Source organism: Leguminivora glycinivorella, chromosome 13 (assembly GCF_023078275.1).
Source record: "Leguminivora glycinivorella isolate SPB_JAAS2020 chromosome 13, LegGlyc_1.1, whole genome shotgun sequence".
Classification (NCBI taxonomy): domain Eukaryota; kingdom Metazoa; phylum Arthropoda; class Insecta; order Lepidoptera; family Tortricidae; genus Leguminivora; species Leguminivora glycinivorella.
Genome location: NC_062983.1, coordinates 21257734 through 21272822, shown reverse-complemented (window position 1 = coordinate 21272822; position 15089 = coordinate 21257734). Strand labels below are relative to the sequence as shown.

Genomic DNA, 15089 nt, shown 5'->3' with positions numbered 1-15089 from the left:
GTGGCGTACACGAAGGGAGGCCTATGCTCAGCCATGGGTGATTAACGCCTGAAATGATGATGATGACGATGACAAACAGTGTCAGGTGGGGCAACAACGATATTTATGGCTGTATAAGCCAATAGTTTTCGCATAAATGGATGTAGATTATATAAGATTGTTGACTTCAACGCCATCAAAATATCTCAAAATATTATTGTAACATAATAAACATAATCAATGAAAAATTAGGTTAGCAGGTAAGCACGATCACCTAATTTAGAGTCACTGTGTCAAACTGCCAATGTCTTGTCATCTTCTAGTTTTATCCTTTCAAAAAAGTGAAACGGGAAAAAACAGACTAATCGTAACTCGAGCGTTGAATGCTCACGAAAATTGCAACAAAACCATATTTTATGGGCACGATCATAATATCATAACAATGCCCATTCAGTTCTCACTTACCATAGAAGGCAAAGGTTATAGAAATTTGCCATAACAAGCCCTTAAAAGAGAGCAAAGAATACTTTGATTCTAGTTCCTATTTCCTGGTGTGATGTCATACCTAGATGGATGTAATAAGTAAATGTACCAAAATCTGATACACATAGATGCAAAATAAAACGACATAGTGTTTATTATGCCAATCTACTACAATGGTCACTTATCAATGAACAATCTTTAAACCATTCACAAATACATGCCTTCCATTGCTGCTTACATTTTTAAATTGTGAAAGTAGTTCTTAAGAAAAGCAGCAATGGAAACGAAGACCGTAAGCATCTCGAGACATCGATCGAAATTGAAAGTGTCGTGTTACGCAGACCCTATCACTGAATGGAAAGGTGCAGCGACATTTCGCCAACTATAAAACGTGGCGGGCATCGTACAATGCATCAGTTAACAATTTGTCGTGGAATCATACCCAGCAACATGATCGCCATCGTAAGTGTTGCAGTTATGTAAAAGTGAAAAAACGCCTCGCGAAAGTGACGTAACGGATCTTGCAACTGGGTTAAATGGAGTGAAAGACGTCCCGTTTTTGTTTTTGTTCTGTTTTTGAATTGATGTAACGGTTATGTCATTTCTGTGTGCTACTTCCGTATTTGCAATAATATAGAGCTTTTTGGGTCTTTGTTTACATTGTACTTTACCATTGTACTTTCCTTGAGAGTGATACACTTTATATATTATCTTAAGTCATAGATGAGAATACATGTAGGTACCTGTTAATCTCAATATCAAGAAAAATAAGTTTGGGCATACGCAAAAATACTAATGTTTAAAATATAATTTACTTTTACTATACTCACCTGCAAGACTTTTTTTCCATTTACTTATTTATTTAACAACAATACATACAAGACTTTTATTTTTGAATCAATATTCTCATTTTTATCGAACACGAAGTAAATAGATTTATCAAACAGAAAAAACCTGACGTTTTTCAGTTTAGCCTTAGCTAGTAGAATGCCACCCAAGAAAAAAATACAGTTAAGTCAAACAATCACTGTTCACAACTTTAAAAACGTAACTTTATTCCAGAAATCAACAACCATCCTCCTCCTGGTAGCCTGCGCCGCTGCGTACCCATATCCGTACCCCGACGAATGGGAGCCCGAAGGCCACTCCCACACGGAACACACCAAGCCGTATCACGTGACCGTTGTCAAGAAGATCGGCGTACCGGTCCCGCATCCGGTGGCTGTATCGGTCCCGCAATATGTGAAGATACCGATACCGCACCCCTACCCTGTGCACGTCACTGTGGAACAGCCTATTCATGTCCCGGTTTATAAGGTAAGCCTAGAAAAAAAGAGCAAGATTTGTTTAGTCTAACCAGCAGCAAGAGGCATTCATACCAAGTTGTACCAAGTAAGTGACTTTGGTGAAGAAGATCGGGATACCGGTACCACATCCGGTGGCTGTATCGGTTCCGCAATATGTGAAGATACCGATACCGCAGCGCTACCCTGTGCACGTCACTGTGGAACAGCCTATCCATGTCCGGTTTATAAGGTAAGCCTACAGAAAAGAGCAAGATTTGTTTAGTCTAACCAGCAGCAAGAGGTATTCATACCAAGTTGTAGCAAGTAAGTGACTTTGATGAAGAAGATCGAGATACCGGTACCGCATCCGGTGGCTGTATCGGTCCCGCAATATGTGAAGATACCGATACCGCAGCCCTACCCTGTGCACGTCACTGTGGAACAGCCTATTATCCACCACCACATTTACAAGGTAAGCCTAGAGAAAAGAGCAAGATTTGTTTAATCTAACCAGAAGCAACAGGGAGAGATTCATACCAAGTTGTACCAAGTAACTGTGGCGAAGAAGATCGGGGTACCGGTACCGCATCCAGTGGCTGTAAATTCAAGAGACTAAGAGCGCACAAAACAAGAACGAATGACTTAATCCTAGTGTCAGAAACACTTCGAGTCGCTGAGCCAGTGAAGTAAAGTTACTAAGTACCTAAGAAAATGTGACACACATCCATGTAATCTTTACCCGACATTCTATTCTATTCTGCAATGCTAAAGAAATCGTTTGATCGTCAGACAATTGTTAATCTCAAGTGTAAGTATAAGAAGATTGATAAAGACATTGTGTGAACACCTTTTTTCTGTACAATTTACTGGGTCATTGCAAGTATGTTTTGATGTAGAAACGTACTCTGCTGTATCAAACACAACTAACGCTTTAATTCTGGATTTTTTTATGTTGGCAAGAAAATGGTTAACTCCAGAAGTGCTTGATTATTTAAACAGGATTATCATAAATTGAGACCATTTGAAAGAGATGTCAGGTCCACGTGGCCTCAACTCACCCTAATTTTTAAAATGTCTGTTCATAATGCAAAATGCAACACATTTATGAGTAAACAAAGACGACTAATAAGATTCCTAGGTATCGAGAAGTAAATACTCGGCATAACATCGATAAATGTCATTCACCTACATCTGCAAATGTCGTGTGCCGCACCTATTATGCAATTAATTTTCTCTTGGCACCACAATCTGATTGTCAGCGAAACCGCATTTGTAAATAGCATTAGACAAGACTATTGTTTTGACGTTTACGGTCTAGAAAATTTTATCCCTTCGTAATAAATGTAACAAAAGTCTCTGGCACGTAAGTACCTCCTTGCAGAACGCTACCAATTTTCTAGTCGTAGAGGAGACGACATATGACTTATATTTTTGTCCTATATTAGTCTGTCACTTCTACCAAATGAGAGTGATAAACTAACAATTATATACGACTGGAAGCATTATTGCAACAAAAATTAAAATTTTCCATCCGGAAGCTATATCAAAATCAATTGACTTTCAACATGTCCGATTCCATGCTCGCCGCAACCACGATACCCACTGTCAATTATTACATAAAGACTATAAAGTAATAAGTTTATCTATGCCAATAATAGTGTAGATTTTAGGAAATAAAATAACCTTGCAAATGTTTAATGTATTTCCTAAAAAAGATAAATGTTCTTATCAGAATATTCAAAAAATTGTTAACATTGCAAATAATTTAATTTTACTACGGGGTTATTATTTTTTAATATTTTTTTTCTGACAACGTCTATGACCAAGAATTTCCTAGATTTTTTCATTCCACGTCCATCTTTCATGAAGAGCCAATGCCAAGTGATTGGTTCGCCAATGTGTAAACAGCGGCTCTTATCTTGAAAAGTAAGTGACAGTTACTAGAGCGTGTTCTTATTTTGAAAAACCTCCATTCATCCCGCGTTCGTTGGCATAACGTTCTAAAAATCGAATGCTCGGCTCGTTGAACTTTATTGGATTTAACGCTTCCATTTAGTTTACTTTATTAGATTAATTGTAAAAAACGTTTGGTCAAGACTGGTTGGGTCCAAATTAGTAAAATCAATTGTCTGTAAATATTTAATTTAAACACAGGGAAATCGGTTTAGCTGTAGTTTTAGGTATTGGCCGTTTAGCCCATTTTGGACATTGTCTTTCGCGTCTCCTCAAACTGAAGGAAATAGCTATTTAAGATAAGTGGATAGTTTATTACAGACATTGAAACATATATTCTTTATGTTTTCATTCCGATCGGATATCACGCACAGATAACATATGGTTATCACAATCGTGTAAATTGCATCTACACAAATTGCATTTTTAATAAATATTATGTTTTAAGTTTGTGGTGTTTTTGTTTAAAAAAAAAAACACTAACCATTTATTTTTATTTTCCAGGTCGTGCCCCAAATCGTAGAAAAGCCCGTGCCTTACACCGTGGAGAAGCCCGTGCCCTATGAGGTCGAAAAGCCTTACCCCGTTGAGGTCGAAAAGAAGGTCGAGGTCCCCATCCCCAAGCCCTACCCCGTCCACGTGCCGGTCTACAAACACATCTACCACCACAAGGGAGGCAAGAAGCACTAAAGAAAAAAGAAAAAAAAAGCTTGTTCGACAAGCGTATTTTTCAAATTCAAATATCGAACAAATTCAAATTCGGAAAAGAAAAAAGTTTACAATGTAAACTGTGTCTTTTACCGATTAGTATTGCCATATTTTGGCTTCATGTAAATAGCGTTCCATTTTCAAATGGTCCATGCTTCATGTGCAATAATAACGAATTTCAATACCGTTCTTTATTGATAGATAGATAGATATACGTTTATTTGTTTGTCACAATACACACAGAATACACAAAAGAAATAATTTACAAAAAAGAATTAGAATACATAATAAGCAAATTGGAAAACAGGAAATTACACAGATTTTTACCATAGCGTACTATGATACTGTGCGCGTCGCAACAAGACAAAAGGGTTACGGCTCAGTATTACGCTACGCCCTGAGGCAGCAGCACTGATATTCTGCCGGAACCAGATCAGATCACGATAACACATTTAATTGATTGAATAAGAAATATTGTAAAGAGATGAAAGTATATACCTAAAATATCTATAAATAATTGCCTATGAAACGAGTGAGATGTTATTGAGTTATTGCACTTGAAATATGAGGATACTTTGAATGGAAAGTCACATTAATAGTTAATGAATGTTTAAGGCTAGTTCGTGGGTTGGCCCGCCCTGCAGTTCAATGTGATATTTATTGTGTGTTGATATTGTTTGATCGTTGTTGTTGACTATTGTGTAATTGTTGTTAATTGTACTTAATATAGGATTGTTAAATAAATAATGTACAAAATATTATGAACCTTTTACTCTCACTCTCGTGTAGTTCACATCCCACAATTCCCACATAGTTACATCTAATTTTATTATCATCTATTTTTTTTTAATCAATGCATTAACAATTAAACTGAATGTGAATATTATCAAACTTAGAGTACACATGAAATTAAATAATGAAATAAATGAACTGAAATAAATGTTTATTCAAACTTAAAATTTAAAACTAAATTATAACTTCTGCCAAACCAGAGTATGGTTAGTTGGCAGACGAGGTTCTGCATAGCTATCTCTCATGGTTTTACATTTGGCCTAAATATTCAAAATTATGATTCAAAATATACGTGACACATAAATCACATAATATTATATTCCAGACTCTCTAATTTCGTAGGCGGAGTATATATATTCAACAGTATGAACACCACCAGAAAATGAAACATGAAACTACCTACAAATGTTTTTATATTTCTTAAAAACATTTAACGGTGTAAATGAGGCTCGAAGTTCATGTCAAGTTTTAAGTTAAATAAAGTAAACATTTATCTATTGACAAGTATATATTTTGATCCCTAGTACTTCTCTTGCCGCTCCACCTGCGCTGCGTCTGCGCAGCGTGACGTCACGGAGCGGAGTCATCGTCCCGGCCGTGACCGCAGTGAAAGTCATTACCGCGCGAGATCACTCGCTCACTTCCTCGCCAATCTGCGAAACAAACAATATCGACTTCTTTGGACGGAGACCGATTTGTAGGAAGCTCATGAAATCAAATTTGAAAAACGATTTTTTTATTCGATGCCAACATTGCCAAGGCGCGGGGTCCCGTTTTCCCGTTTTTATCTTGCCAATATATTTAGTTCAACCTATATTATTATTTGCCGGTGACATATTTAGGGGAAAATCGAATATACGAAATAAAAAACATACATTTTGCATATATGATGGAAATACGCGAATCCGCTGTGTCAGAGTGATCAGACCCCGTAGCAGAATGGCATTTCTGCGACGCGAAACGCCACTGAAACGCCGCAGAAATGTAGTCTGGCTCTGTCGCGCCAATAGGCAATACGCAAGAGCGATAGAGGTAGATTAGCTACGAAAGAAATATTATCGTGATCGTTTCGGAGCGTTTGTGGATTACGCACGCTGGTAGACAGTAGAGTCGCCCACAAAACCGCTGAAACAAGACGTGACCCGGACGTGTCCAGACAAAACTCCTCTTAGGTGTTAGAAACCTTAAAAAAAAATTGCATATTTTGGTGCTGAAGGAAGTCACTCTGTGCTATTGACCGCTGTCGACAATCAGAATCAGAATCAAAATCAGAATTTAATAAATAAGATTTTTCACACGTGCACATTTAGACACGCGAGATGTAATAAGAACATGCGAGAAATATAATTTATTACATTTATGCTACAACCACATGAATGCAGAAATCCGCAAGCCTTTTCAATATTTTTATAAATCTCTGTGTTTAAAATATAATTAGCTGTATTAACTGCCCATAAATAAATAGATATAGAAACAATAATTATTAGGTATATACATACATACATACATACAATCACGCCTGTATCCCATAAAGGGGTAGGCAGAACACATGAAACTACTAAAGCTTCAGTGCCACTCTTGGCAAATAAGGGGTTGAAAGAAAACGAAACTGTGACATTGCAGTGACAGGTTGCCAGCCTCTCGCCTACGCCACAATTTAACCCATATCCCATAGTCGCCTTCTACGACACCCACGGAAAGAAAGGGGGTGGTGAAATTCTTAACCCGTCACCACACAGGCCAGGCCAGGTATATACATGACGCAGTTTTAATACTAATAACAGAAGATACTAAATTTAAGAAAACATTAAATCTGATAACATCATGACTGAAACTGTACCTACTTCAAAATTAAACTAGAAAAAGGGTTACCCACTTATTTAAGTTATTTAAGCAGGTAGTCATGCCCAACAGCAAAACGGATAACTCTAGTGCCTGCTGCAAAGCTGCGTGCAAAGTAACAAAGTAACAAATGCTAATATTTGTGAACTTCTCTACCGACCAAGTGTAAGTCCTGAGTACCTACACGCTCATATTCGGCGTTCAGCGAGGCGGGGCGTGCGGCGTGCAAGTCAAACAATGGAACTTCATACAAGTGTCCTGAGTCGACGCTGCGAGTATGCACGCTCGCGCGCCCCGCCGCATGCCCCGGCGTCCAATCAGGCTTTACACCAAGACTGGCTAAAATTCACCTGATACCTATAACCGCAAAAAGAAAGCACTAGTGTCAGTTAGGTTAGCCTCTCGTATTACGACTATTACGAGCAAACGAAAGTAAAATAAGAGATGTACGGAAACAGGAAATTTCCTGGCCGGGTTGTGTAACAGTTCACTTTGCGGGCTAGATTAGTGTTATGTAATTCACTAATATGTAATAATTTTGGAATGAGTGTAATGGTAAACAAGTGGATTGGTTGTTTTAAAAGCTTTAAAAAGTGGTTCGCTGATAGTAAAAAAAAATGTTAGTAGGTGTGTTATATAATCTAGACTAGATTTTAATATTTTTGGGGTTCAAAAGAAATAACGGAACCATTGATTAAAGGATCACTATGATATCCGTCTGGTGTATGTTTGTCAAAACCTTTAATTTTATTGGAAACACGTGGAAGTATCCAATTGAGATTAAAACCTAAGTCCCTTAAAAAAAAGGAGGAGCACTGTTCCTCCTATCCTCCTAATCCTAAACCACAGGTTCGCCTACTTAGGAAACAGACCTAATACTTTCTGATCTACTTTTAAGAACCAATTTGTACAAGTTTTTGTTCATAAATAAATTATTAAATTATCATTTAACCCGTGTAAAAATTAAACTTCTGTCCTGAGCAACGCGAATGAAATACTTTCCCTTTGACCTAGAACTATGAAATTGGACAAATCAACTAGAGGGAATCCCCTTCGAAATGCGCAAATGGGATTATTTTCCATATTTTTGAAGCTACAGTTGTTTTAACAATTCCAAGATGAACAATAATACATTGGTTAACAAAAACAAATGTTATTAGAAGATTACACGGCCGCGGCATCCTAGATTTACCGGCCGTCACGATCCGTCACGGCTGTTTAAACGCACGTTTTTGACGTGTGACGTCACTTCGAATAACATCTACTTCGTGTTGCTGGTTGCTGATCACTATCCATAGATAAAGCATATACTTCACAAGTAGCATCCCAAAATTCAACAGTCTATTTTAAATTTTAACCCTATTTAAATGTCCTAAAATACCTACTCAAATCACGCCAACAAAGTGCAAAAATAAAAAATGGAAAAAAATGTTTTATTAGGGTACCCTCCCTACATGTAAAGTGGGGGCTGATATTTTTTTTCATTCCAACTCCAACGTGTGATATATTTTTGGATAGGTATTTAAAAACGAATAAGGGTTTACTAAGATCGTTTTTTGATAATATTAATATTTTCGGAAATAATCGCTCCCAAAGGAAAAAAAGTGCGTCCCCCCCTCTAACTTTGAACCATTTGTTTAAAAAATATGAAAAAAATCACAAAAGTAGAACTTTATAAATACTTTCTAAGAAAATTGTTTTGAACTAGATAGCTTCAGTAGTTTTTGAGAAAAATACGAAAAACTACGGAACCCTACACTGAGCGTAGCCCGACACGCTCTTGGCCGGTTTTTTTATTTTTTTGTAAATTAACTCGGAACTGTATTATATTGTTATATTTATATACAAATACATCTTTTATGACGACCGTTTTCCCTATTTTCCCATTTTTCCGAGTGACCCACATGTGATGCACACACGTATAGGCTTCTAAACTAGTGCCCACAATGTGATGCATGCACGTATTATCTCATTGCTGAGTGCATCACTCCTATATTTATATACATATTTTTAAGTAATTTGACGTTATTTTTGTTTTTATATATGTGGCTACGTTTGTTTATGCCATTTTTTTGAAGGAAGAAAGTTTCACATACGTTTGATTGGTATATGAATATGCCTAGTCAATTGTCAGAAGTGTTTGGTAAGACGGATGTTAATCATGAAATACTCTTCAAAGCTAAATGCGATCAGTTAATTTTTGCCATATACCTACTTATGAATAAATATAGATAATTTTAGAGGGAGTAATAGAAAAGATCATGGACGAATTGGAGCAAATTGATGGTTCTAACATTTCTAGTGATAGGACCTGTATCGTCCTTGGACTATTGATGACATAAAATACTTTATCAATCGTGATTATCTTAAAGATTCCAGAATCAAAATTGGGTGTACCTACTCAATACGGCAGAACGGCAAGTTATCTGTCGGATAAAATAGAAAATCGAAAAGGTAACTAGATTTATTTAATCTAGCGGTGACTCAATCCCAAGCGGGCTTGAAACGGCTAAAATATCTTTCCATTGGCCCGAGCTATATAATTATGTATTTGTCCCTTTCGCAGTAGAGATGGCGGGGAGCTGGGGAACAGACGCGAAGCTAACCTAACCTAACGTGTAAGTAAGTACGTGAATTGGACCGCCGACTCAGGCAAAAAGGAGAAAGTCCCCACTTCGAGTCGTTCCTGGTGCAAAAGCTGTCCATAGTAATACAACGCGGAAATGCTGCGAGCGTCATGGGCACTTTTGCACCAGGAACGACAGGGAACAGTTTAATTGGATAATTTTATGTTTTTATTGTTTTTAGGTTCATATAAAATTTGTTAGGTTATTTAGTTTTAGTTTAATTATTATGATTTGTCTTTGTTTATTGTCTGTGTGCTTACGAATAAAATTTACAAGCTGTATAACTAGTATTACGAAAATAAATTAAAAAACCAGGACTTTTTTAAAGGCACGTAAGTACCTTAAAAAGCCCTAAAAAGTTGTAGTGGGTTGGTCTTAACTGTTTCATTTTTTCTTCTTAAATCTTCAGGTTATTATACAGTACCACTGAAAAATATAACAGTTTCATGTGATCTCCCTAACACTTTTTGGGAAACCAGGCGTGTGTTTATGAATATTCATTCATTCATTCATTTTTAGGTATGTGACTACACAGCTTGCTGTATCTAACACGTAAGCATCTATGCATTGTGTATATCTGTGGCAGCCCTCTGCGCGCGCGGTGATTTATCCCTCTGATAATGGAATCTGCGAGCGTTTGATGAGATCCGAGGAATGTTCACTTGATTCGTGTACGCATTTCTACCACTGTTTTTATTTAATTTGTTAACATAATATGTACTTGCACCTAAATAAAAAAAGTGTAAATTAAACAATAAATACATTTAAGATTTAACTTTATAAGAAGGGTCTTCTAAAATAAAATTATTTCTCCAAATCGCTACCAACGTTTAATTGCCACATCGAATGGCAGAGGATCGATCGATTGATGTCTTCAGTTACTGTAGATAGATGGACTGAAATTTCATGTTGACCTACCACTCAACTGACACTCCAAAACAATCACGTACCGTTCTACCTGTATCGATAACCAATGCAGTCAATGATGATGAAACCAATGAAAACCATTGCACTCAGCCAAACGAGGTATAATAACAATGCATCCGATATTTAGACACGTGCTATTCCTTGTTGGCAACCATGTTTGTTGACAGAACGCGAAATTATCCAGATTTTGCACAGTTTTACCCGCCAAATCTGTTTATATATGCACCAAATTACATTTACCGCCATTAAAACGCTTTAAAACTCTTATTCTCTTTAAAACAAACGCGATTTTGCTGTTTAATAAGCTTTTTAGTTTGTAATTTTAAGGTTATGCCGCCATGTTTACTTTTCCCGCGCAAAGCGTTTTCACGCACGCGTTGTTTGTTTTGTTATTAAATTTGGGTTCGCAATGGCCTCTGTTATTATTATTTTGTTTACCTGTGTTGCAATCAGCTGGCTGGCTAGAAGTAAACACATGCAATAGACGAGAACAGTTAGGGTTTTATGACATAATTTAGTAATTTCTAGTTAGATTATGAGGCGCTGTGTAAGTTATATTAACTGAACGGTGTTTAACTAAATAAACTATCGAGTATTACACTTTATGTTAAACTAGGATTATATTAAACATATGCTATGAAATGCGTACAAAATAGAATTAATTATAGCTAATTTAAACGTCTTTATGAAGCCTATAATTAAATTCCCCTATTTTTAAAAGTACATCGATATCACAGTGTTAGAAACAATTATAAAACGTTTAAAATTATAATTGCTATGACCTTATTAAACGAAACGTCACTTGTAAAGCACGTCTTAACTTTTTTAATATTTTATTTTATTTTTGAAAAGCATGAAACCCCGGCATTATGCCGTCGGGTTTCCCGGCGGGAGGTTGACAGGTAGTGTTGCTAGTGGAAAAAAGTTGACGTAGGTCAGCAAGGGTCGCAATTAAAGTGGGAAAGAGCGCAATTAATCTGGGCAATTATAAGTTTATCAGTACCGAGTGTTGCATGACTTTGTTTGAGTTTACTTTTTTATTACGCGGTCGTTAAGTCTTGAGAAATATTATTCAATATTGGTTCTAATAAATTAGTATTCTAGGTAAATTAGTTTCATTCGAGTAAATTTAAGACGTTGTTTTGTAGAGCTTGTAAAAATTGAATGTTTACTTAAAACATTTTGAAATGAAATGTAACTAACGCCATCTTAAATGTGAAATTTTCCTAAGTATGATGATCAAAGAATATAATACTCACTATGATGATGAATTTTTATTGGTGACAGTCGATTAAACGTTATATAATATAACTATTTTAGAATTTGAAACTCAATAGATTTCTGCGTAGGTATAATTAGTATGATTTTGACGGTTTTAAACAACATTAGGTAATTGACAAGCAAGCAACGTCCTTTTTAGGGTTCCGTACCAAAAAGGTACAACAGGAACCCTTATGGTGCGACTCTGTCCGTCTGTCTGTCCGTCTGTCACATTCCTAAATATCTCGAGAACTACTAATGCTATCAACTTGAAATTTGGAACAGTTGTGAACATTGTGAACCTCTACAAATAGAAGGTATATTTTTATTTTATTTATTAATTTTAATTGTAGAAAATGGCCAAAATGAAAGGGGGGCAAACTGTAAATTTCAAGTTACTAGGTCAAGTGGGTTATCGTTAGAAAGAGCTCAAATTGAACGCCCCCCCCCCCCCTTATCTCCGAAGTTTACCAAAGAAAAATTATGAAAATTTTAGGAAACATTGGTTTTATGCTAAATATTACAGGAAAAATATAATCGTGTTTGTATCTTGAAAGCTTTTTTTTTAATTCACAAAAAACTTTTCAGATTTTTACTTTTAATTTACCCACCTTTGCGGATGTGTATAGTACTTCAAATTAATACGAGATGTTACGTAAATCATCTTCTTTCTAATAAAGTAAAAATTGTTTAAATCGGTAAACATTATAAAGAATAATCCCTGAAAAACCAACATACTATGGTCGCGCAAATTAGTTAGCGAATTCACCGAGAGATGGCGCTATACACAATAATGCTCATTAGTACCTATACTTTTGTCTTCTAGTCAAGTCGTTAGAGTTATGTGAAAACATGAGATTATTTTAACTGGGGAGTTTGAAAGTTTGTACGGAACCCTCGGTGGGTGAGTCCGACTCGTACTTGACCGGTTTTTTCAAGCTAAAAAGGTAGGCGAACCAGTAACTACCAATCTCTTTATCAAGGTAGTAGGAAATCGATTAGAGTTTGTTAAGGAACCTTATGTATCGATTTGAACCACCATCAAAGCAGGTGACTGACCGGAAAATTCGTTTTCCAGCAAGCGGCTGTTAACACTTTCGCTACCAAGAACCCGACTGTCGGGTACACCGCTCGTAGAAGCGTAGCCGATTACATGGGTTTCCCCGTATGTAGCGAAAATGTCGTAGCGCCGCGTAGAGCCCGGTTTCGAAAGTGTTAATGGAGGCTAATGACGGAAAAGCGCAGCTTTACCGACCGGCGCCAATCAGCGTAATGCGCACTTTGTATTCATAGGTGACGGAGTTCCGTGAATCATGCTCGGTGACATGACAAGTGGAAGTGAAGTTTGGCATTTAGGTATTACTAGCTTTTGCCCGCTACTTCGCTCGCATTAAATTCGAAAATGGCGGAATGGTCATGGTCCATACAAACTTCCAACCCGTGCGGGCAAGACGCCGAATTTATTTGAAATAAGTAAATTTTGAGTGGATAAAACCAGTTAAAGCTGTCTGGAGTAATTCGCATGGTCCTATGGACTAACAAATATTAGACTTATATTGACCGGGATATAGACCGTGAATATCGGGAGCTCGTCAAAAATCAAAAAGGTAATCACGGTCTATATCCCTGTCAATATAAGTCTAATGAAAATAACCGTGAATCATTCAAAACTCTTAACAAATATTATATTTTACAAAGCTATTATAATTATGGGGTTGTTCAAAAAAGGAGTGTATAAGTTTACGGTGACGGTTTTCCATCAGGCGGATCGTATGCCTGTTTCCCACCAACGTGATATAAAAAAAATGCTCAAAAATGTACATCTTAATCCTTAATGAGTGTGATGATGACCGTGTTATGTACTTGACTAATAGTATAGAGAAATGTTGACATCGTGAGGAATCTAAGGGGCCTATCCCGCTAGGGCCTAATTTACCCTCATGCTTGGAAGGTCAGATGGCAGTCGCTTTCATAAATTCCTGGAGTTTCCCAAGCGGTGTTCATAGACGTGGCAAATTTGACGTGAAAAAAGAGAAATGAAAATAGCTATTTCATTATCTGGATGGATGACGCGAACGCGAGTGTGGATTCGTTCTACGTATCGAATCCTGGGAGGAGGCTCGGTGGAGGGCGCTATAAATATAAGAAATATAAGCATTATGGATGAAGGAGCTTGTTTCTGGTTTGACCGTAAAGCTCCTGAATTTGTTACTTAACAAAATGGTCTGAAGTAAATTTTAAGAATTTATTACTTAATAGTTGTTTATTTTGTGTCCCCTTCCACGCTCAATCTTTGTTACATAAGAAAAGACACTTACACTTATGTAACATTGCCTCACCAAAATTACCACCTATAACGATTATCATAATTTAAACTCGACGGGCCCGAAACGATCACAAAAACCGCCGCTGCCGCGCTGCCGCGGCCAATCCGCGGCTCGACCTGAACATTATAGTTTTTATTGCTTACACAATTTATATTTATTCAATTTAGGACATAAAAAGGTGGCAGAGTCAAATATAAAAGCATATGGTGATCGATTAATTTCTATATTCATAATAGATGTCGCCACTGCAACCACTGCAGCCAAGACAGAAGACAGCTTGCCAAGACAGAAAGAAAATCTTCGCAAAAACAAGGGAGTTAAGGGGGATATCCCCCTTAACTCCCTTGTTGACGAGTGTTACACGAGTTTTCAATAATCTTACTTCCTGGGAAAAAATATATAAGGGTTCTCCCACACTGGGCTAGCCACACGGTTAGCCGGTTGTCGGCCAGTTTAGCAAAACATGGAATTCAAATGGATTTTCTAAACAATATTTTCGAAAAATCTCTTCTCTTAGAAAAAAATATTCGTTTTCTGATCCACCTCTTCTTACGATACATAAGTAGGTATCTAGAACTAGTATCAAATATATGGTTGCGTCTTTCGTTCCGGAGGTAGCGGGTTCGAACCCCGGCTCGCACCGATGAGTCTTTCGGAATTTATGTGCGAAATGTCATTTGATATTTGCCAGTCGCTTTTCGGTGAAGGAAAACATCGTGAGAAAACCGGACTAATTACTTCCCTTCCCTTCGGGTTGGAAGGTCAGATAGCAGTCGCTTTCGTAGAAACTAGTGCCTACGCCAAATCTTGGGATTAGTTGTCAAAGCGGACCCCAGGCTCCCATGAGCCGTGGCAAATGCCGGGATAACGCAAAGAGGATGATGTATGGTTGCATGGGGAGGGGA

The 15089-nt window shown here is 37.1% G+C and overlaps 1 protein-coding gene across 1 annotated transcript; it reads left to right on the top strand.

Moving 5' to 3' along the window:
- The first annotated feature begins 880 nt into the window (after positions 1 to 880).
- On the top strand, positions 881 to 4636 carry LOC125232581 (proline-rich protein 4-like). Its single transcript, XM_048138306.1, has 3 exons — positions 881 to 924; positions 1525 to 1779; positions 4206 to 4636. The coding sequence occupies exons 1-3, from the start codon at positions 913 to 915 to the stop codon at positions 4389 to 4391; spliced, it is 453 nt and encodes a 150-aa protein (XP_047994263.1). The 5' UTR covers positions 881 to 912; the 3' UTR covers positions 4392 to 4636.
- The last annotated feature ends 10453 nt before the right edge of the window (positions 4637 to 15089 follow it).